The following is a 23921-nucleotide window of genomic DNA, read 5'->3' on the forward strand; positions in this document are numbered from 1 at the left end:
TAAAAAAAGGGGATTCACTACAGAAATAAAGAGATTATTCTCCCACTCTACAAGACTCTGGTCGGGCCACATCTGGAGTATTCTGTCCAGTTTTGGGCACCGGTCCTCAGGAAGGATGTGCTGGAGCTGGAGAGAGTCCAGAGAAGGGCAACAAAAATAATAAGAGGAATGGAGGACATCAGCTATGAGGAAAGACTACAAGCATTGAACTTATTCTCTCTGGAGAAGAGACGCTTGAGGGGGGATATGATATCAATGTACAAATACTGTACTGGTGATGACCCTAGCATAAGGAACAAACTTTTCAGAGAAAGGGAATACAATAAGACACGTGGCCACTTACTAAAACTAGGGGAAAAACGGTTTAACCTTAAAATACGTCAGGGGTTCTTTACTGTCAGAGCAGTAAGGATGTGGAATTCTCTTCCACAAGCAGTAGTATCATCAGGGAGCATCGATCGCTTCAAAAAACTATTAGACAGGCACCTTACAGACCACAACATACAGGGGTATACAATGTAAGGTTAACATCAAACACACACATCATAGTTTGAACTGGATGGACTGATGTATTTTTTCAACCTCACAAACTATGTAACTATGTAACTGTTGGCGCTATATAAATCCTGTATAATAATAATCTGCATGCTGGTTTCATTTAAACTACATTCACAGAACAAAATTAAACCTTACTGATACGTTTTTTAACAGATACCTATCAAACAACTTGCTAAACTTGCTATTTGATTGCTATTGCTTCTGTTCGACAAGCCATCATTGGCATACAGCCTGTCTCATGTGCAGCAATCTATCTTTCTATTATACTGTGTTAATAGGATGGAACTTAAGCCAGCTAACTTAAAATACTATTGAAATGCATATACAATGTCTGTGAACAGTTTTACCTCTAAAACGATTTACAAGCCTATAGCTTTTTAAAGTGTCATTAAACCTAAATCCTCAAAAACTGTCAATACATACTATATTACACTGTTTTGATACTCACTCACCCACTACAGCATTTGTTTTCTGTAGACTGCAAAAATGCTGGTTGATCCTGCAGTTCACTGTCCCTCCCTCCTAGTCTGTGTCTCTGCTGCAGCTGGAGATTGTGTAAACCAGCTGCAGACATCTACTGAGCATGCTCCAGTTACAGCTCCCTTCTAATCTGTTCATTTGCTCCTTTTTCTTATCTGTGCAGCCCCTGTGACTATAGAGCCACACATGTGGCTGTATACACAGTGGAAAAAGAAATGTCCCTCCCTCCCTCCTTCTCCATGTTGCTAAACACTATGGGGGCAGGATAAAATATGGTAATTGATGGAGGCTTCCCCTCCCTGTTAGTCCCAGCACATACACATGATAGACATAGGCTGAAGGGGCATGGCACAGCCTTTGATTGGCAGAGCCTTTTCCAGATATATTTACAGTGTGAACAAAGCGAAAGCTTTTGTCAGTCAATTTCACATCCACCAGGTTACTGCAAAAAAATAATAAACATTTGCTTTTTTTCTATTAAGCTTTAAAACACTTTGTTGCTAATAATTATTAAAATGTTCTATTCTGAAAGCCTTTTTTTATGTGACCAATCAAAGCTGTGCACACACAGATTCTTACATCAACAGAGTACTAGAGACTCCTCCCTCAGAACTTTCCCTGAGGACAGGAAACATCATGTGACCTCCTAACAGTAATGATTAAAAAAGGTACTCAAAAGAGAGTGCAACGTTTCGAAGTCATGCAGGACCCCTTCATCAGGCATGTGATGATCACATGCCGGACGAAGGGGTTCTGTGTGACTCCGAAACGTTGCACTCTCTTGTTCGTGATGTGATCGAACTTCAATAAAGCCATTTGGACTCAATTTGAAGATCTGCGGTGTACTGGCAAATATTCACACTTTATTGCAGAACAGACGCGCACTGTCTTTTCTGACATAAAATGCCCATACCTCCCTGCTCACTATCCTCCTCTGTGTTGTAAACTGCATGCGCAGCTCAGGTTACAGAGTTGGGCTGATCTCTAAATGCCGAGAAAAATTGCTCCCTGTGAAGGAGTGATGTCAACCCCTGCTAGCCAATGAGGAGGCCAGAAAACCAGAACTCGGACTAAGATGTCGGCACAGTATAAATGAGAATGTTATAACTCTCTATTTGTATACTTTTATAAAACATCAAAATCAATAAAAATAATTAAAACATTTTGTTTTTTTTACTGTTTTGGGCCAGTTTTCCTTAGATAATAAAAAAAAAAAAAATCAGGAGATATCCATTACCATTTACCATCAAATGAAAGCCCAATTTTTCCTAAAAAAAAACATATAATCCACTTGGATGCACAAAGTAGTTGTGATGATATGTACAGTTTTACGAACACATGTCAAAGTTGCAAAATTGGGCTTAGGCATTAAGATCTGTTTTACCTTTAGGCGCGAAGGAGTTAAATAACCTTTACTTTTTTTGCTTATAGTTTATTCAGATACAAGTATTAAAAATTATTAATTGTTGAATAAATACATGGCTGAACTAAAGGGATTTTATATATTTTCATTGTGTTTCACTTTAAACAAATGTTGTTTTATTAATTCTGTGTGCTAGGTTAGCCAAGGTCAAGATTTTTCTTATGCTGCATAATGGACATTGCAAAACACATAAAGTTCATACTTTGGACATAATAAGAGGCTGCTATATATGGACTGCCTAAATACAGTATATTTGAAAACCTCTGAACGGAACAAAAAAAAAAACCCATTAACAAATTTCAGTGAAACGTTTAATGAGGACTTAACATTGCAGGTTACCAGACCTATAATGACATATGGGCGTACTAGATTATTTCAAAAGCTTCAAAACTAGCAATTAAATATAGCATATTTTCCCTATTGGAAGGTATTACTAGAAATTTCTAAAATTTAAATGTCAGTTATGCCTCTCTTTTTGCATTCCTCTCCTAGCCTAAATCAGAGCTCAGAGAAAAGGGCAGACAGAAACAATATAAAATTTATGTCTTGGCTAAATCATCAGCACAAGTCCTTAGTTTAGCCTTCACAGCACAAAAGTGCACTGAAAGGTTTTATTGCTGAACTTTAAAGAATAATAGGGTGTATATATAAAAAGCAATATGGAGAGAAATGGATATATAGCTCAAAGGATCTAATCAGACACGTTATTTTTCTAAAGTTAAAAGTTAAGCATAATTGGCAGCTAGAGGAAACATCACACCATGCCTTTGGCCTAATTTTAACAAACCAACAGAGCTATTTTTTAAGTCCTCCCTAAGAACAGCAAGAACAAGAAACCAGCTATTGGCCTTGTTAGCCCAGAGAAGAATTCTTTGTACACTGATCTTTGTTCAGGCAGCCCAGACAAAAGTAAATCCTCAATCCAAAAAAATTATCCAACTTTCAACTGATGCAGCCTAGGTTCAGACCGACCATTAGCTAGCTCATCCCCTTTGGTGGGAATGAAAGCCAAAAATCATATATAAAAGCAATATTTTACTACAGCTATATCTTTTATCCAATAGTAAGATTTGTGACTTGTGCTAGTTTATGCGCAAACCGGAGTGGGTGCCAAACTGATATTTAATTTGACGGCAAATGAAAAACTTTTTTCGCTTGTAAATGTAAGTGCTTTTACAGAAATTTCTGAGTATAACAAAGCTGTGCCCCTTCAAAAGCAGGAATAGGACACCCCCAAGCATGCTATTTAAAATTTAATGTTTTATGTATCACTTTAGGCACTTAACAAAAAAAAAATCACTGCTCGTTGCCAAATGGATTTTTTTTTAAATATTTTTGCATTAGTACGTGTTCCCATGGCAGTGCTCAAGCCCATGTTCTAGTGGCCCAGAATATGGGTATTTTTAATTTGACAGATTTGGCCCCTGCTGAGTTTAATAGGTTTTGGACCCGGCTTCTTCATTTCTGTAAAGTTCGCCAAACCTTGCTGAAATGCAACCCAGGACTTTTGCCCTGATTACTAACAGAGAGTCCTGGAAATGGAGATGGCAGTGGGAGAAGGCTTAGCCCTAAAGTCAGGGCACTAGGAACAAAGAGGTACCTGGGGGAGGCTTTTCTGGCTAACAAAGGTAACATTGGGCACCTTGCAGGCATCATGCAATGTCTGGTCTTAGATGGGACTCTTACAAGTTTAAATGGCTGTCAGGTTCACCTTAAAGATATTTTCCATTTTCTGAATCAATCATGAAGTCTTATGTTGGCCACCACAGGTTACCCCGCTCAGATTCATTCCAAAAAGTTGTTACGACACTTTGAGGGTAAATCTCTTTTTTGGAGTGACACTGATCCAGCCTTGAAACCTAACTTTTTGACAGGTTGTAAAAATCACTTTATTTTACTATTCTGCCTTACCACTGTCAGAAATCTAGATTTATGCATTACATGATCCCTTGATTATTTAATATAATTTTATTTCAAAGTATGAAAACTTACCTTTTGAGAATATATCATGCTGCAGTTGATTTTGCCTTGGATAATGTATTCCAGCTCCCCAAGCAACCAGTGGTGTTAGTGTCTCAGAAGGGTGACCTGCACCATGAGAACCTGTAAGATAGAAAGTAGTAATATATAAATAATCAAAACATACATCAAGTTTACTGGCTTCATAAACTTGAAATGGTTTTTCCAAGAAATTACATCAATCAGTGCAACAAGATCCCAGCGATAGATGAGTGTGCAAATAATAAGTTCTGTTTCCAACAGGAAGCGCTAGTATTATAGAAGTGTAGTGTGAAAGCTACAAGGAGAGTTTATGCGGGCACACTGAGCTTATAACTACTTGCACACATCTCCTCATAAATTAGCATTACAAATACTGGATATTTGTTCACAGCATATGTGTATTAGATTATTGCAGGACAGTGTGATCCTTGATAATAAGTCACCAGAACATTTATCACCATTCAAAGTCACTGACCTAGCAGAGATTGAAGCCATATTAAACACTGCAAAAAAAATGGGCCCCTTGCAATGTTATGCCATAATGTGCTAGTATGGCAGACTTACTTGTCAAATGGAGCACTCCAGCACTGTGTAATCACTGCTCTCACTGGTCTAGGGAACTTCCATCTTCACCAGGTCTTCCTTACAGATTCTGTCTCTTTGGCCACTTGAGTGGCTGGGCTGCGATGATGTCATTCACATGCATGCGCACGGGAGACACATCACCATGTGGTCTGAAATGTGTATGTGCGGCTTAGATCCGGTACCACTGACAGACAGGGGGAGGCATTTAGAACAGAAGAGGCCACTAGGGTCTCTTCTGTTCTATAAACCCAGCCGGTCAGCAGATTTTCCAGATTTAAAAGAGAAATGCAGGTTTAAAAAAAAAAAAACACTTGCATACTCACCTAGGTTGGTGCAGCATTGGTCCGATGTTGCATCTGGCCCCCTTCGCCTCAAACCCAGAAATGAGCAATTAAAGACTGCTGATCGCTCAGTTCTCAGTCTTCAGTGAGCAGAGAGCAGCAACTGTCAGCCACATTCTCTCTGCTCTGCCTCTGGACTGTGGAGGGGGCAGAAGTGGCTGGACTGGCTCTGTGACATAAGTCAACAGCCGACTTTAGCCTGTTGTCCACTAAACTTGGGTCACAGGAGAAGTATGGTGAAAAGAGCCATGGCCATACTTCTCCTTTGAATTCACCACATCAATGTGGCTGCAATTTTCCCTGTAAGATTTGCAAGGTGTCTATAAACCAGATGAAATATATAAATTATCCTTCCAGTGATTAAATTAAACTGGGGTGTGCCTTAGTCCTGTCATGCCTGGAGTCAGAGGCCATCTATGTAAAATGCCAACCAGATCAACTGTACTCACGTATATTAAGAATCAGAGTCTCTATTACCAGGAGTTTCTAGATCAGGCTTTGTCAACAGGGCACCTTTGGGCTCATCTAAAATGCTGTCAGTTGACTGCACCCCTGATAATAGCATAACACATACACGTTGTGTATGCAGCATTGCAGAAGTCGGTTTTCTTCCAAAGTGCCGCATGTGTCTGTGCTGGAACTCTACTGCACACCCTCAGCATGGAGACTTAACTGTCACTGATAGCCCCTGCCTTTAGAGTAACAATCAGGAGTCAATAAAACCGATCCCCAATCATGCAGTCATTGTGATACCCAGTCACAGTGATCACTAGTGTTGGGACCAGCCCTGTATGGTTTCTACCCTATGAGGAGAAAAAGTTACATTGTATCTTTTTTTCATCAATTGAAAAGAGAATTGTGAGAACAAAACAAAAAAAAAAAACTTTTATATTAGTGTCAGTGCAGGTGTCAATGCTTCGGTAGAAAAAAAAAACAAAATGCACACTACTGTTTCTTGGCCCTACTACAGGTACAAACAAATAATGCACACATGTGGTATCTTCATGCATATCAGGAATATTATTTTTGATATGGGGGGGGGCATAACGGCATAAAAAGTTTGAATATATATTTTTTTACTATTTCTGGCTCACTTTCTTTGATAAGAAAAAAAATCAGGAGATTTCCATTAACATTTACCACCAAATGAAGACCCAACAGTAGGGGGTTGATTTACTAAATCTGGAGAGTGCAAAATCTGGTAAAGCTCTGTAAAGAAACCAATGTGCATCTAGGTTTTGTTTGTCAAAGCTTAATTGAATAAACTGAAGTTAGAAGCTGATTGACTACCATGCACAGCTGCACCAAATCTTGCACTCTACAGTTATAACAAATCAACCCCAAAGAATAATTTGACTGGGGTGCCCTGAGATTTGTGCATACATTTAAAGGGTGCTGTCACTGAAAAAAAGTTGAGAAACACTCTTCTAGATCAATAAACTTCTTACTCTGTCATTGAAGAGAGCATTGCAAACCTTTGGGAGTAGCTTAATGCTGATACTGCTTTCCAAGTTACTTGACAATCATATTTAGTTGATGTTAATAATTAAAATCATGAGCACATGCAGATAAATAAAACAGCAAGGTCAACAGTAGGAAAACCTTATTCCAAATGTTACTTGACAAAGTCCAGTAAAATAATTTTTAGATGCAGTTAAAAAAGTTATGAGCCTTCTTAGTTATGCTTAGTTCATAATGTTTCATGATCTCACAAAGGGCTGCAAAAAATCTGGTGATTTAACAAGACGTATCCAATTTACAAAAATACTGAGTAGATCTGATTTAATTCTTCTGTTACAAAAAAATCAGTATTTAAGATATACTAAGAAGGACCTAAGGAAATTATTAAAAAAAAAAAAAAAAAACTCATATCTTGTAAAGTAACTGTACACTAACAAAAGAGAATCACTGCAAAATTACAAATCGATACACAGTTCTACTCACCCCAGTCTGTCATGCCATGGTCAGAGGTGAAGATGAAAGAAGTTTTATCATCATATCCATAAAAGTCTTCAATCAGGGTTACCATCTCTTTGACACCATCATCAACTTTTTTCACATTTTCTTTATACTCCCTTTTTGGGAATTGATCAGAAAGGTAGTCATTGAAGTGATAAGCAGATAAGAAATGAAATAGAAACTGACATAAAATAGTTTCCTTTTTATATACACATTTGGAAAGAAGATGGATAATATTTTCTTTCTCACCGAGAGATCTGATAATATTTAAAGACAAAAGTGACCTTTAGGTTATTTTTTATTTTATTTTTTTATCAAGAGCACGGGTGTCCCTGGGGCTTAATGTATTCCAGTGGAAAATCCTGACGTGATGATATGGCTGATGCCAACGTTTGACATAGAGGCAGGTGAGGTGTGTTACAATATCGTACTCTCACTATGGGAACACACCATTAAAAATCTTTGATACTGAGAGATGTATTTACGGGTTGACGGCCATCTCTTAGGAGCACATTTTGGTGTGCTGCAAATCAAGTGGTTGCTAATATGGCAAACAGCTTTCATTGTCCTAGGGTAAAAACGCAATCGGGTGATCAAGTTCTACTTTTTTTCAACCTACGCAGGCCAGTTCTAAGTGAGAGTACCTTTAAAATTGCATACTAATTCACTGTACAAATACATTTTCATTTCTAATTACTTTACTGGGAATTAATGAAGCATTGGACATAAAGCTGCACGATTCTTTTAAAAATTAGAATCACGATTTTTTTGCTTAGAATAAAGAGCACGATTCTGAAGAACTTTAATGTTAAAGATTTACAACCCCCGAACATTAGGTCTTTAAATAAAATATGGCAATAAAATTAGCCATAATACTCCTTGCTACAATCAAATTAAAAGAAATGTAATAAAAAATAATGTAATGTGAAAAAAAAAAATGACTATTACATTCAAAAAAACATTCAGGTATACAGTCAGATAAACTGATTTAAAGATTCTTAGCTAGAAACATTAGCCTATCAACATTTTGTGGCTTCAATGCAGAAAATGTCCATAAAAGTAAATTGCAAAAAAGTGCGCAACACAACCCATAAATCCTCCGTGATAGAGACTGAATTTCATACAATATAAGAATCTCAAAAAAACAAAATCAATAAATCCGCATTAAGCCCATAAGAAAAGGGAAAAAAAAAAAAAAAAAGTAAGAATGGTGAAAAAAAAAGAGTCCAATTGAACGTACTCTTGTAAGTGAAAGGTGACTTACACGAGCACATTGTATTGGACTCTTTTTCACCTTTTTTCCTTTTTCTTATGAACTTAGTATAGATTTGTTGATTTAGTATTTCTGAGATTTTTATATATATTGCATGAAATTTGATCTATATCACAGAGGATTTATGGGTAGCGCTGCGCACTAATACAATTTTTGCACTTCAGTAGTAAGTCCTGTATTTAGACTTTATTAGTAGCAGCACCTTCAATAGTATACACTTTACTTTTCTGAGTAAGCGCAAAATACATATTTTTTCATTAAAAAAAAAATATGTCATCAAAATTACATGTGGGAGCAAGGAGGTAAAACGTTTTGCACCTGCGGCAGCACCCTCTAAGAGCACAGCAATTAACAGATTCTGCAAAAGTAGAAAACAGAAGGGGAGCCAGACTAAGTGCAGTCATAATGGGTTTAATAAGACACACAGTAAAAGATGAAAGCTCACATTTGGGCAGATAAAAAGCATGTACTAAATCACACAGCTGGGATCAAGGGTGCGGTGTAAAGAAGAAACAAAGTACCGCTCATCCACAGCATTACGTTCCCTGCGGACGTCAGTTCTGCTTTCAGTGCCATTTGCGTTCCACACTGGCTCCATAGCAGCCAACGGCTTCCCCTTCAGTCTTTTCAATCCAGGCTACCTTATTCCGATACCAATGCCAGTATCCTGAGGACACCCTTGAGTGTGTGTGTGTGTGCGTGTGCGTGTGCGTGTAAAAAGATCACTTTTTTTTTTTTTTTTACGATTAATCATGTAGCTCTAATTGGACAGAAGTTCTTGATTTTCTGGTCTGCCCTGGTGAGGAGCTTCTTATAGAGTGAGTAATTAACAGTTTTGGTGTCCATGGGCAGAGGGTGGGGGAGAGCGAGTAGATTTTATTGAAAACAAAATGACAAATTTCACAGATGCTTATAATGACCTTATTGATGCCCACTTTGAACTAGAAGAAGAAATAAAACATCTCAATTTGAAAGTCGCAGACCTGGAGGACAGGTCAAGACGTAATATTATAAAATTTAGAGGCATCCCGGAAACTGTCAAAAATGCAGATTTGAAACAATTCCTGAGGTGTATGATTTATGATCTGATCCCCAGCATCCCTCACCCAGAATTGGTGATAGACAGAGCTCAAAGGCTACCCAAGCCTCCACATATACAGGAAAAATTGCTAACAGACATAATAGCTTAAATACACTTTTTTCATGTAAAGGATCAAATGATGCAGTATGCATGTCATCACTCCCAAATCCTTACGCGGGCATTATTCTCTATTCTGATCTTTCACAAGCAACAATATTAACAAGAAAAAACCTGAATTCCATAACCAAAATACTCTGTAATAACAGCATGTTTATAAGTGGGGCTTCCCCACTAAACTTCTTATTGAACGGAACAACATCTCACATTCAATATACACATTGCAAGAAAGTCTAAAAATCCTGCAAACCTGGGGCCTACTACTAGGTATTGTAAAAGAAAGGCAGGCGCCACTCTAAGTGTAGTAGCTCTACTACGTCATCGAGCTCTACATTCTAGCTGGAAGTACGCCGCCGGAAGCCCCGACAGTGTCCCCTGGGTTCGGGCCACGCCGTTTTCCATCGGCTCCCGTGGACCATACAGCGGATCGGTCGGATTTTCTTCCACAGGTACCCGGATCTATCGATCCTCCGGATGAACTCTACGGCCAAATATCCATTGCTGTCTAATTTTACTTGTTTGTGAGTATATAGTGTGTTGTTTTCTCCAATAAATACAAGTCCTACTACACTTAGAATGGCGCCTGCCCTTCTTTTACAGTTCACTGCAAGTTCCTCTTCTTACTTGGGACAGAGCCGCCTTCAAGTGTGAAAAGACTTGTTTTTCATGGACTTTATGGATTATATATGTGCCACGCTATTATAGATTTTCCATAATCTGCCTCATATGATAGATATTGTTGGTATCCCTCTAACTTCTTTTGCGCCAGTACACCCCCAGTCTTGTGTACTACTAGGTATTGAAGGCAACACACACAGTAAATCTCCTCCTGAAAAAATTCCCGACCAATGGAACGCTAGCCATGGTTGATCAGAACTTACCAATTCAAATTATACAAAAACAAATATTCAAACCGCCCACTTCAAGCGTTATAATTTTAAATAAAAATCAAGCTTAATTGACCTGCTGTATGTGGACCAACAGAAATATGAATCTCTCAGGTGTAAAGGATCTCAGGGAATTGTTAATTTTGGAAGTTACACGTTATCTCTTCCCCACATTATTCAAGTTTTTTTTTTCTCTTTTGTTTGAATTGTTCTACAATATCTCCAACACCTTAATGATCCTTTGTTTTTGTTTTTTTATATGGAAGTTGCTACAACCTCGAGAACTTCATAGGATTACTATAGTCAACATATAAAATACCTATGCTACACCAAGATGCAATCACCTTCACCCGTATGAGACCTAAACTACTGTCATTAAATGTGAAAGGGCTCAACAGCCCATACAAACATAAGGCTCTTTGGACTGATGTCTTAAAACTTGAGAGTGATATCGTCAGCATTAATGAATCAGGTTTTGTGAAAAACAATCCACCCAAGTTTTCACATACTAAATTTTCCCAAATATAATTTTCTAATAACTATAAGAAAAAAAAGATACTGCCTCATTTCAGCTTCTGGATCTGCGAACAGACAAGGAAGGTTGATCTTTAATCCTGGTGGCCTCCATTGATAACTCAATCTACACTATAGCGAACATCTATGTGAACATCTATGTAAACATCTATGCTCCGAATTCTCAACCTTTTAATTTTATCAAGAAAAATATAAAGAAAACACGTAAAGTCCAACAAGGCAATGTCATCATTTGCGGAGACTTTAATGCCCCCATGGACCCTACTATGAACACTACTAAAAAGAAACACACAAATCGGGTTTAAGTGAAATTTTTCTCAAGAAAACCTATATGATCCTTGGAGGTGCCTTCACTCCACTGAAAAGGATTATACCTTCTTCTCAAATGTACATAAAACGTATTTGAGAATTGATTGCTTCATCACAGACATAACTCTCTTACAGAAAACAGTAGAAGCCTGAATTGTTTATAAATTATGGTCCAATCATGCTCCAATCATATTGGAAATTAAAACAGGAAAAAAATGTTCTAACACATATTAATGGAAAAAAAATACTTTTATCCTGGCTCAGGAGAAGTGCGTGTGTATTGAAAGTTTTTACCAAAGATTGGTAAAGAGTACTGGTTCCAAAGATTGGAAGACTACTTCAAGTTAAATTCAATGATACCCCTTCTGTATCGCGTACAAACCTATAGTGCATGCACAAAGCTTATGTCAAAAGGATTGCTGATCCAAATGGCCTCAAGTGAAAAAAAAAAAAGGAAATTGAAAAAAAAACATAGATATCTATTGAAATACATTTCTGATCTAGAAAAAAAGCAAAAAAAATCCCCTAGTGACCCAACCCTCCGATGCCAACTCAATAATAATAGATATGAACTGAGGAAAATCCTTATTGCTGACCACGATAAATTTCTTAAAAAGACCAAAATTAAAAATTATTACTCACAAGGGAATAAAGCAGGTGAACTATTAGCCTCTCAACTTCATCAGCGACAAAACAAAAATAAAAAATCAGAAAAGTATTCATTATATTACTAGTAAAATCATATACAATCCTCAAGAAATAGCAGATACATTTTCCGAGTCCTATGAATCGCAATTATAATCTAAATATGGATATGAATACTTCCCAACCTTTACCAAAAGAATTTTTAAACAAAATGAATCTTCCCAAAATTGACACTAAAATCCTAGAAAGCCTGAACAATCCAATATCTGCAGAAGAAACCCTATACGCCAATTAATCATTACCGGCAAACAAAGCACGAGGTATTGATGGGCTCTCCCTGGAGAATACTACCAGGCATTTGCCAATACTCTGTCTCCCTATATAACTAATCTGTTTAATTATGTGGCCTTCAAAAACAACTTTCCTAAGGAAATGATGGAGACAGTTATCACAATTTTTCCAAAACCTGGGAAAGACGCCAAATCTCTCTCCAACTATAGACCCATTTTGTTATTAAACGCTGATCTTAAAATATTTGCCAAGGTACTGGCTAATCGCCTCCTGAAAATAACACCCAGCCTAATAGACCAGACCAAGTGGGCTTTGTAAAGGGCCGACAGGCTCCCGATAGTACTAGGCAATCAACCTAATCCATTATGCTGAAAATAACCAAACGCCTTCTCTGCTCTTAGCCTTCGATACAGAGAATGCGTTTGATAGGGTTCAATAGGATTATATCTCAAGAACACTATTAAAGTTTGGTTTTCAAGGAATCATCCATGCAGCTATAATGTCATTATATACACTACCTTCAGCTAAGGTATTCACTTCGAGTACAATATCTAAAAGTTTTAATTTATCAAATAGAACTAGGCAAGGGTGCCCTTTATCACCCATCATATTTTAACTGGTAATCGAAGCTTTAGCAAAAACAATCCGCTCTAATGTAGCCATAAAGGGAATTAAATTAGGCCAAACCAAGCACAAACTAGGATTACAACATATTCCGATCTTTGAGTAACCCAGAAATGTCTTTTTTTACCGAAGTACAAAAAATTTTGGAATCATTTGGAAAGGTATCCTAATATAAAGTTAACCACAACAAATGTTATACTTTGACTATGAACATCCCTAAAGAACTGTATGAGAACTTCACGCAATTGATCTCCAAACTTAGGAAATGTATCTGTAATGAAAATGGTATGGGCATCCCTGATGTTCGTTGCTACTATTATGCAACACTTTTAGATCAAATGCAATACTGTTTTTTTTTCCACTGTAGATAAACTATGGGTCAACATTGAGAAAGAGGCCACTATTGGTAATGACTTGTTCACACAAACAGTTGCATATATTTTAATACCAAAAGTTATTATACCTACATTTTTGACTATTAAAGCTACTTTAATAACTTGGAAACACATTGTATCAAAATCCAAAGAGTTAGGCGAATCAGCACATATCTTATACCTTTAAGAGTACTTGACTATTGTATAGCACGAATAACTATAGATAAATGGGGAACTGAAGGCCATAATTTTTAGGCTAAGCAAACATAACCGACTAAGAAACTTTAGTCCAGATGTACCAAAAGAAATCCCCCTTATTGATAACGGATTATTATACCATCAGCAGTGAAAGAAACTGGAAATAGATATCTTATTTTTTAATATATTGACCATGTATCCCAAAAATGTTAAGACCAAAAACATGATTAAATGGGAACAAGAAATAACCAAATCCTTTTCATGGGATCAATGGCAAAGGGCCATCGGGATTATTGCCACAGCTTCCTCCTGTATAGAACACTAGGAGAATTTCCCAAAAATATTAAATAGATGGTATCTAACACTTTATAAGCTTGGGAAATATATACCCATCTTTATCAGCAAATTGTTGGCGGTGTGACAATCAAGTTGGTACTCTTTATCATACTCTGTGGAGTTGCAAACACTTTGAGTTTTTGGAAGTCTGTCTCCTCCTTCATGTCAACCATCACAGGAAAACTTCTCTTACTCCGGGTATGACCCCATTAGGCCCTATTAGGAATTAATCTACATACGTACCCTATAGAATATAAGACAATAGTGGCCAATATTTTGATTGCTGGTAGACTCACTATAATTAAATTATGGAAATCTAAAGGCGCACCAAACCTGTCTGATGTTATTTTTAGATTAAATTCACAAGCTCATTATGAATTAATGTTGGCATATAAAAACTACACCATGGCTAAATTCAGAAAACACTGGCAAACATGGATTGACCATACTAGAGCTTCCCTTCCCTTAAAGTATTTCAACAATAAAATCCTATAAATTTTCCTCCTGAATCTCATATATGAGTAACACAGATTTTACAACTTCCTAATTTTCTTATTGTGTTTAAAAAAAATGGATTTTTGTAAAATCTTACCGTAAAATCCTTTTCTCTTAACCTCCTTGGCGGTAATCCCGAGCGTGACTCGGGGTTGTTTTTCCATATCAGGAGCGGTAACCCCGAGTCACGCTCGGGGTGGATTGCAGAGAGCGCAGCGGTGTTCTCTTACCTTATCCTGGCGATCCAGCGATGATCTCTCATTGCTGAGATCGCCAGCCGAGAGTCCCGCCGCTCATCCGTCCCTCCGTCGGTGTGATCACTTCCTAGTTCCGTTCCCTGCAGCAGCAATGCTGCATGGGAGCGGAACTAGGGAGGGAAATTAAAAAAAAAAAAAAAAAAAAAAACGTTGCACAAAACACAAAACACATTTTATATTTTATATATATATATATATATATATATATATATATATATATATATATATATATGCATATATATATATATATATATATATATATATATATATATATATATATATATATATGCGCATATATATATATATATGCGCATATATATATATATATATATGCGCATATATATATATATATATATATATACACACCGGTATATATATGCATATATATATATATATATATATATATATATATATATATGCACACACACACATATATATATATATAAAAAATTATATTATTGATTCAATTATAATTCATGCGTTATATATTATATATATATATATATATATATATATATATATATATATATACACACATATATCTATATATAATATATAATGCATGAATTATAATCTAATCAATAATATAATTTTATTATATATATTATATATTAAATAATAAAATAATATTATTGATTCGATTATAATTCACGTGTTTGTGTTTCAAATTTATCACATCTGGGATGTCTACTAGAGTCTTGTTTTGGTCAGGTTTAAGTCAGTAATTACTAAGAATTGTAGGCCTATAATACATAACGCCAAATTTCCATGAAAACAATTGTACCGCTTTTGGTATGTAATTCCTGACATAATCATACCGCCAGGGAGGTTAAGCTCATTGACAGACGTAGTCCTCGTTGATTAATAACAACTCGGGTTATGCTGCCCTCTACAGGAGTAGGACTAGACAGGAAAGAAAATGTTCTGGCCACACCCTAGGGGCAGTCCCAGAGGGTATATCCTCTAACTTCCTGCTACAGCAAATCAGTTATGTCACAAAGCAGTGTTTAGAGAATTTAACCCAACCCAACTCAAAAGGGTACTACGTCTGTCAATGAGCTTAAGAGAAAAGGATTTTACGGTAAGATTTTACAAAAATCAATTTTTCTCTGTCGCTCATTGACAGACGTAGTCCTCGTTGATTAATAACAACTCGGGACGTCCCAAAGCAGTACCACAAATGAGGGGTGGGATGACAGAAATCAAAATCCAGAAGGCCCAACCGGAGCCAACCAGAAGCATCAAGGACTCATCGAGCAAAAAGATGAGACCTAAGTGAAACACCCAACAAACCCTTGAGGTAGACCAACAGTCTCCTCAGATTGCGGCCTGCAGAACCTTGTGGCCAAAAAAGGCATCTGACGATGCCATCACATCAACTTTATAAAATGTTGTAAAGGTATGAACCGACGATCAAGTCATCGCCTCGAAAAACTGGATCGCTGACGCCTGATGGCGGAAGACCCAGGAGACACTAGGCGCCCGAGTAGAGTGCGCCTTAACAGGGAACGGAGGATTCCGACCCTTAATAGAATAAGCCTGTACCACCGTCTGACTGATCCATCTAGATATGGTCGCGGCAGACACAGGCAACCCCCTTCAAGGGCTATCCGTGATCACAAAAAGTGAGTCCGTCTTACGAACACAAGTTCGTAGTAGTCAAGTGTATCCTTCTGAACCCCATCCAAGGAGTGTAATGCAACTCCCAAGGATGGCTAGTCTTAGGACACGGGGAAGGTAACACAATATTTTTATTCAGATGAAAACTCTGAAAACCACTTTAGGAAGGAAGGATGGATTCAGAAGAAGAACCACCTTATCCCTATGAACCACCAGAAATGGGGAACGACAAGATAATGCGGCCAGTTCTGACACCCTGCGTGCAGAAGTAATGGCCACCAAGAAGGCCACCTTCTGGGATAATGTAAGCAAGGGAATCTCCCTAATATCTTCAAAGAGAAGTTTCTGAAGAACTGACAACACTAAATTAAGATCCCAGGCGGTAAGGGTGCACGCACTGGCGGAGTCAGATGTCGCACCCCTTGGATGAAATTCCGCACCAAGGAATGATTAGTCAAAGGTTTCTGAAAGAAGATTGCTAACGCTGAAACCTGACCCTTGATAGTGCTCAAGGACAGTTTCTGCTCAATCCCTTGTTGCAGAAAGACCAAGATTCGGGTCACTGAATAGGTATGTGGGGGAAATCCAAGAGATTCACACCACGCAAATATAAGACTTTCATGTGCTGGAAGTCGCTTTCCTTGCTTTAACTAGAGGTAGGAATAACTGAAGCTGACACTCCCTTGTCCTTCAGTACCTGGGTCTCAATGGCTAGGCCATTAAGCCAGCGATTGTAAAGCAAGATGGAAGATCGGTCCCTGAGACCGCAAATCCTCCCTGAGAGGAAGTCTCCAAGGAGCGTCCGCGACTAGCCTCACCAAGTCGGCGTACCAGGCTCGACGAGGTCAGTCCGGAATTTCCAGAATAACTGGAATTCCCTCCACCTCTATCCTGCGAAGAAGTTCCCGCAGTAACTTGAGAGGATGGAAGGCATGCCGTAGCAGATACTGCCCCCACGGGGCGATCAGCGTTTCTGCTGCGTCCGCTAGAAGATCGCGGGTGCGAGCTACAAACCTCCGCACCTTCCTGTTGAGCCAAGGTGCCAACAGATCCACATCCGGGGTGCCCCAATGAAGGGACAGCTAGTGAGATACCTCTGGATGAAGAGGCCATACCCCTTGATCCAGAATCTGACGGCTGAAATAATCTGCCTGCCGATTTCCCACCCCCGGAGTGAACAATGCGGGGAGATCCGGAACAAACCGTTCCGTCCAACGAAAGATGCTAGTCGTTTCGATGGCCACCAGGACATTCTAAGTGCCCCTTTCTTGACATAAGTCACGACCGTGGCATTGTGCGATTGGATCCGAATCGGGCTGCTCTAGAGCTGCTCGGTCCAGTAAATCAGACAAAATCTGATCGATCTCAGTTCCGATACCCTATTGGTAACCTGGATACTATCGGAAGGAATGACTTCCCCTGGTTGAGCATGGGAGGCTCCCTGGTCCGCTCGCCCAACCGGATCCGATTGTCCGGGAAATCGGAATTCTGATTCCATAAGAAAAGAATCTCTTTCAGGAGAATTCGGGTATGAGACTGGGTATACGGTACTGCCTCTAAGAAGGCCACCATCCGTCCCAGCCAATTGACGGACAGCAACATCCGAATCGTTGACTGAACCTTCTGGAGTTTCTCCGCAAGGAGAAAACCTCTTGCCCAGGATGTATCCAACCTTAGGCCCAGATAGTTCAGTCTCCTGGTGGGAACCAGGGATGTGGGAAAGCGAAGAAAAACGCTGATGTCCTGCGATGATGGGGATATAAAGGTAGGCATCCTAAATGTCTATGGACGCCAGGAATCCCCCTGATGCAGGGAGGCCACCACTGTTCGGATGGACTCTATTTTTCCCCAAGTCCAGAAATTGGACGCACCTTGCCCTCTTTTCTGGGCATTGTGAACAGGTTCGAATAGAACCCCTGAAACCGTTAAATGTTAGCAGGGAAGAATCGCACCGGTGGAAGTGATCGAAACTCGATCCTGTATCCTGACCGTATGACCTCGCGAACCCCTTAGTCTGGGTTTCCGGCAAGCCATGGATCCGGAAACCGGTGAAGACGTCCCCCCACTCCAGAGATGGGTAGGGGCGCATCAGGCTGTATTTTTCAGGCTTGGCTGAGCCGGACCTTTTGTTTAGCCGACCAGCGCCCTTTGAAACCTCTCTAAAGGGGCTTTGGAGGGTTTCGCCTTATCGCCCGCCCTCGCGGAACGAACAACTCCTTATGAGCAGAAAGGGAAGGTCCTCGTTGGCTACGAGGTCCTCTAACAGTCTGTGGCAAGACAGCAGGTGGTACCGTCTATCCTTTAAAGAGGGATTCCTCAAACGGATAGCGCCTAGCCATGCGTTAGGAAATAACAGGGGTTCGTTTCAAAACGACCCCATTTGGGTAAAGGAAAATCCTTCGCCCTTTTGGTAGGCTAACAAGTACCAAAAAGGAATTTCAGTCTCAGCTACCTCTGCCGGTATAACCTCAAGACCAAAGGTTTCCCGGACGGACACAACTAGTGCATCCACCACTCTTGTGCTATGGCGGAGGCAGAAACGTTCTCCTCACTGCTGAGGAGACATTACCTGAGACAACAGCCCCATAAGAGGGACCTGCAGCTGCATTGACCAGCTCCGAATCCGTATCTGAAGTATCAGATAAACAATAGGGGTAGGCGGGGGTCGCTTCTTGACCCCCGTCCCTGACAGGCCACCTCCACCCGGGATACCAAAGACTCCAAAACTGCCGATAATGCATTAAAAACAAGTGGGGTACTGGAGGGTCCTGCGGCCACCTTGAGGGGATCAGGTGGGGATACCTATGCGGCAGGGTCAATGATTATACAAGACACTTGCCAGCGACAAAAAATGACAAAGTAAAAAACTTTTTTTTTTTGTGTCCCCCAGTCGCAACAGCGCCCCTCAGTGTTACCTGCCTTTTCGGACCCCACAGAGAGAGAGAGAGAGACCCCAAGGCTCATCCCTGATGCACAGAAGTTTTCATCAGCTTGCTCAGTGCTGTCCTGTTACAGACAGGAAGTCTTTGACCCTATTTCCTGGGTAAAGGAGGCGGCTCCGCCCCTTAACACGCCTACCGGCGCCTCCCCCTGGCTCCATGAGGTGTTTGGTCACCTCAAACATGGCCGCCCCCATGTTGGAGACACGAGGCTACGCCAATATGGCGGCCTCGTGTGCTCTGCAAGAAAATGGCGGCGGCCTGTTAGGATAGCGGCGGCTTAGCAGCGGCCCTTGAAGATCTCACAGGAACACTGGAGAAAAAAAGCTGTCTAAAAATCTTCTAAGAAAAAAATCCTGCCAGGACCGAAGATCCCAGCAAGGTATCTAGGTCCTTACTCCTAACTAGACAGAAAAAAACTGATTTGCTGTAGCAGGAAGTGAGAGGATATACCCTCTGGGACTGCCCCTAGGGTGTGGCCAGAACGTTTTCTTTCCTGTCTAGTCCTACTCCTGTAGAGGGCAGCATAACCCGAGTTGTAATTAATCAACGAGGACTACGTCTGTCAATGAGCGACAGAGAAATGTTGATTGTATTTCTTAGACTAAAGATCGTGTGACCTATACTGTACAACTAAGATACAGCAAAAGCCAGAGTGCAGAATAGGAAACAAGTCCCTCCCCTCTGTTCTTTATAAGCTCTCTATTGCTTGCCACAAAACTGAGGTTAGTTGCGAGTGGAAGGGAATGTCAAAGCAATTTTTTTTTTTTTTTGCCAGTATCTAATCACCTGAAGGCAGCTGCATATCACACATTGTTAAAGACTAAAAGAGCCTGTGTCTTGTAAAGTGATCCAAAATAAAATTTACTGCAAAGCCAAAAATTGTATTTTTTAGTTTAAGCAGATATCAAGTATCTTTACCATTTAGAAATAAAATAGGATCCAAACACTCAAGAGAGCAGAGGCCAAGGTCAGATAATTTATATTCTAATTAACCCTTAAATATAAATATCAGTGAAGGCATAAACGTGGAATAAAACATCTACATTTCATCTGTAGCTTCCATCAAGTGCCTCTAATTGGCATGCTAAATCAGAATGTCAACACCAATATCAGTCAAAGGAAACCATTGATTAACTGTTCTTGTTTATGAGCACAGAAACTTGAGGCCAGTCACAAGCTTGAAAGACTGACTGACACCCTAGCCTCATTAAACATCATGCTCATAAAGACTGACAGACATCTGCATCCTAAAATGAAATGCCAAATGTGTCATCATTACTGCCAATGAGAGATCTGGGAAAGCCACTTAATCACAAAGTGATTGAATTACAAATTTACTTGACATTAAGCAATGCATATTTGGAAATATACTTAGAGGACTAAATGTAGTAGAGTTGTTTAATGGCAAAACAAACAAAGCTCAAAACTGGATCTATAGTGGTACCCATATATCTTCAAACATCACTAAATGATCAAAAATAAAATCTACTAAAATCTAGTTTACTCTAGGTCTAGGCAATATAAGACACAATTTTATAGCAGATCCAATGAAAATGTAAAGGTTCAACACTCCCCAAAGCGGACAAATAACGGGTAGACATGGAAGGCTGTTTTAAGGGCGCTTTATATCATTCAAAAAGCTTGGGGCTATGCTATGCTAAATCACTGAAATGTCACTACTCTTTCTGCATCTACCTAAATGTAACACACATGAAAACCACCTTTTAAAGCTATCCTTACAATGGGTGAACCTGGGAACCCATGTACAGCTAGATCACAGTGTGTCGTACCAAGTTATATGAAAAGCAGACCCAAAAGCAATGACTGCAGGTTGGGCCTTGATGAGAACTGCACTGGAACGAATGCTGCAACTGTTATTTCTGTAACTGTCTTTTACCAATCCAAGTACAGTTAAACCTTGGATTGCGAGCATAATTCGTTCCGGAAGCATGCTTGTAATCCAAAGCACTCTTATATCAAAGCGAATTTCCCCATAAGAAATAATGGAAACTCAGATGATTCGTTCCACAACCATTTATTCATAAATCCTTCAATTTATAGTCCATATAAAAAGATTATAGCATTGCGATAGGTTATATAACCATAAAATGTCCATCCACAAATAGCGCTTCCACAACGGGATTAGAAGCAAAATCCAGCAGGAGCTACAGAGTATCAAAGAGAAGAGTGGCATCTCTAAGTGTAGCAATATGGTTCCATTTAATGAAGGTGCAATATTTAGCAACTCACATGGTTGATGAATAAAACAGGCATATCTAAGTATGCAGGCATCCGGGGTAAAGCTGTCCACATAGACCATCTTCTGCACCGCCGGCTGCCAGTCTGTAATCCTGACCGGGAAGACCACCCTGCAGTAAAGCGATCTGAAAGCGAGGGGCAACATGGAAGGGATGACGTAGATGGCGATGCGGAGGATGGTCCTATGTGGACAGCTTTACCCCTGATGCCTGCATCCTTAGATGTGCCTGTTCCAATCATCAACTATGTGAGTTGCTAAATGTTGTAACTTCATTAAATGTAACCATATTGCTACACTTAGAGGCGCCTCTCTTCTCTTTTATACTCAGCTGTGACTTGAGGCTACTTGTATATCAAGACATCGCTTGTAAACCAAGTCAAAATTTATTTGAAAATTTTGCTTGTCTTGCAAAGCGCTCTTAAACCAAGTTACTCTCAAACCAAGGTTTTACTGTAGATGTTATTTCTCATTCTTTTAGATTGTGTGTTATTGATTAGCACTGAATCAGGAGGCTTATGTTTGTTGTATACATTATTATACTGGCGTAGTTCAGCTATTTATAACCCCATGACATTACTGATGAGACAGGCCATGCTAGTATAGGCAATGCAAATAGGGCTCTGTGACTATTACAGTCCTATAAATGTAATTCCAGTGGATAGGTGGGCCAGAGCTGTGCTGCTACCTTACCTAGGACCCCATTCTGAATAATCTGCCTTGTCTACTGGCTGAATCACATTTAAAAATTGCTGTAGAATGCATAGCATTCAAACAACATTGCAAGCATTGTAAGATCATGTTACTCAAAATGGTTGTAAAGGCTCAAGGTTTTATACCTTTGTGCATTCTATGCATATAGATAAAAAATCTTCTGTGTACACCAGCCCTCCCAGCCCCCTAAAACGTACCTGAGTCCCATCTCGATCCAGGGTTGTGCATGAGAGCCCTGGCTCTCCTGGGTCTCTCCCCCCTCATTGGCTCCCACTATTGTCAGTCACAGCCACTGAGCCAATGAGGAGAGAGCAGAGGCGGGGCTGAGCTGCGCTCCGGGTGTAAATGGACACACGGAGCAGTGGCTCAGGAGTGAGCCTGCTCAGGTGCTCCTATAGCAAGATGCTTGCTATAGGGGCACTGGGCAGGAGGGAGAGGCCTGGAGTGCCGGCCAGAGACCCAAGAGGAGGAGGATTAGTGCTGCTCTGTGCAAAACCACTGCACAGATCAGGTAAGTATAACATGTTTTTTATTTAAAGAAAAGAAAAACTGAACTTTTAATGTCACTTTAATCTCTACTACATGGTTCTTGAGTAGTTTACACAACAGGAAAAATTGTTCCTATTTTCTGTTTAGTGATTGAGCACTTTTACTACAAATTTATTGCTAGTGATTTTCGTAGGGTGATTGAACTACTAAATATCACTGGGAAAGATTTAGCCTTTATTAAAGTTTCCTCTGCTTAGGCTGTAATAAAAAAAAAAAAAATAAGAAGACCTGACTCCGTTCACACTAGGTCGGATCCGACTTCGGGGCGACCTGTGAAGTCGCGTGCAGCGCGACTTCGGCGCGACTTGCAAGGACTTCATAAAATGAATGTCTATGCAAATCGCTCCAGGTCGCCCCAAAGTAGTACATGACCCTTTTTCTAAGTCGGAGCGACTTGTGTCACTCCTATTAGAACTGTTCCTGTACTACACTATGGGACGCGACGGTGCGTGACTTGTCAGGCTGACCAAGTCGCCTGAAAAGTCGTACCAGTGTGAATGGAGACTTAAGGTGCACATATGAAAAAAAACAAAAAACAAAACAAAGTCCCTCAATGGTAAAAAGGTGGGCATATACACCAGAGGATAATTGGACATGCAGGTTTGAACCAAAAGAATAATTTATTTTCCACAGTTTTGATTAAAGCATACAGGTCTCCTAAGCATTCTCAATTCCGAATGTGAAGCAGTAAAACCAGACAAACATGGATCAAATATTGGCAGGTTAAGCCTGCGATTTCAATTCCTGAATGGGCTAGCTGGTTGTTCATAAGTCGCTCTATCGATCGACTAGTGTACAGCGAGTCGGCGGGTTTTCCCGGACAATCAGTGCCAGCAACACTGATCATTGTATTTTGCCAGCAGGGAAGGTTTCCTTTTGGCAGAACACAATAGCACAGTGGGAGAATTCCCCCATCCACATTGAATGTGTGTATGGGAAAATTGGATCATTTTTTTGTTCAACCTGCTGATTGAAATAAACAAAAATTAATCATGTATAGCCAGCTTAAATGGTGCAGCCAGATATCACTAGCATCAGCTTGCCTTGGGGGAAAAACAATAATGTTTAGAC

General features: G+C 39.7%; 1 protein-coding gene across 1 annotated transcript in view; it reads right to left on the reverse strand.

Moving 5' to 3' along the window:
* PIGN (phosphatidylinositol glycan anchor biosynthesis class N) overlaps window positions 1–23921 on the reverse strand; it is a 710925-nt gene that overhangs the window by 555332 nt on the left and 131672 nt on the right. The window contains exons 7-8 of the mRNA XM_082259251.1: window positions 7333–7463; window positions 4454–4564 (exon numbers count right to left, since the gene is read on the reverse strand). Coding sequence (XP_082115377.1) covers window positions 4454–4564; window positions 7333–7463 — 242 coding nt within the window. The remainder of the gene's footprint in view (window positions 1–4453; window positions 4565–7332; window positions 7464–23921) is intronic.

Source organism: Pelophylax lessonae (assembly GCF_965119305.1).
Source record: "Pelophylax lessonae genome assembly, chromosome: 5".
In the NCBI taxonomy this organism is placed as follows: Eukaryota; Metazoa; Chordata; class Amphibia; order Anura; family Ranidae; genus Pelophylax; species Pelophylax lessonae.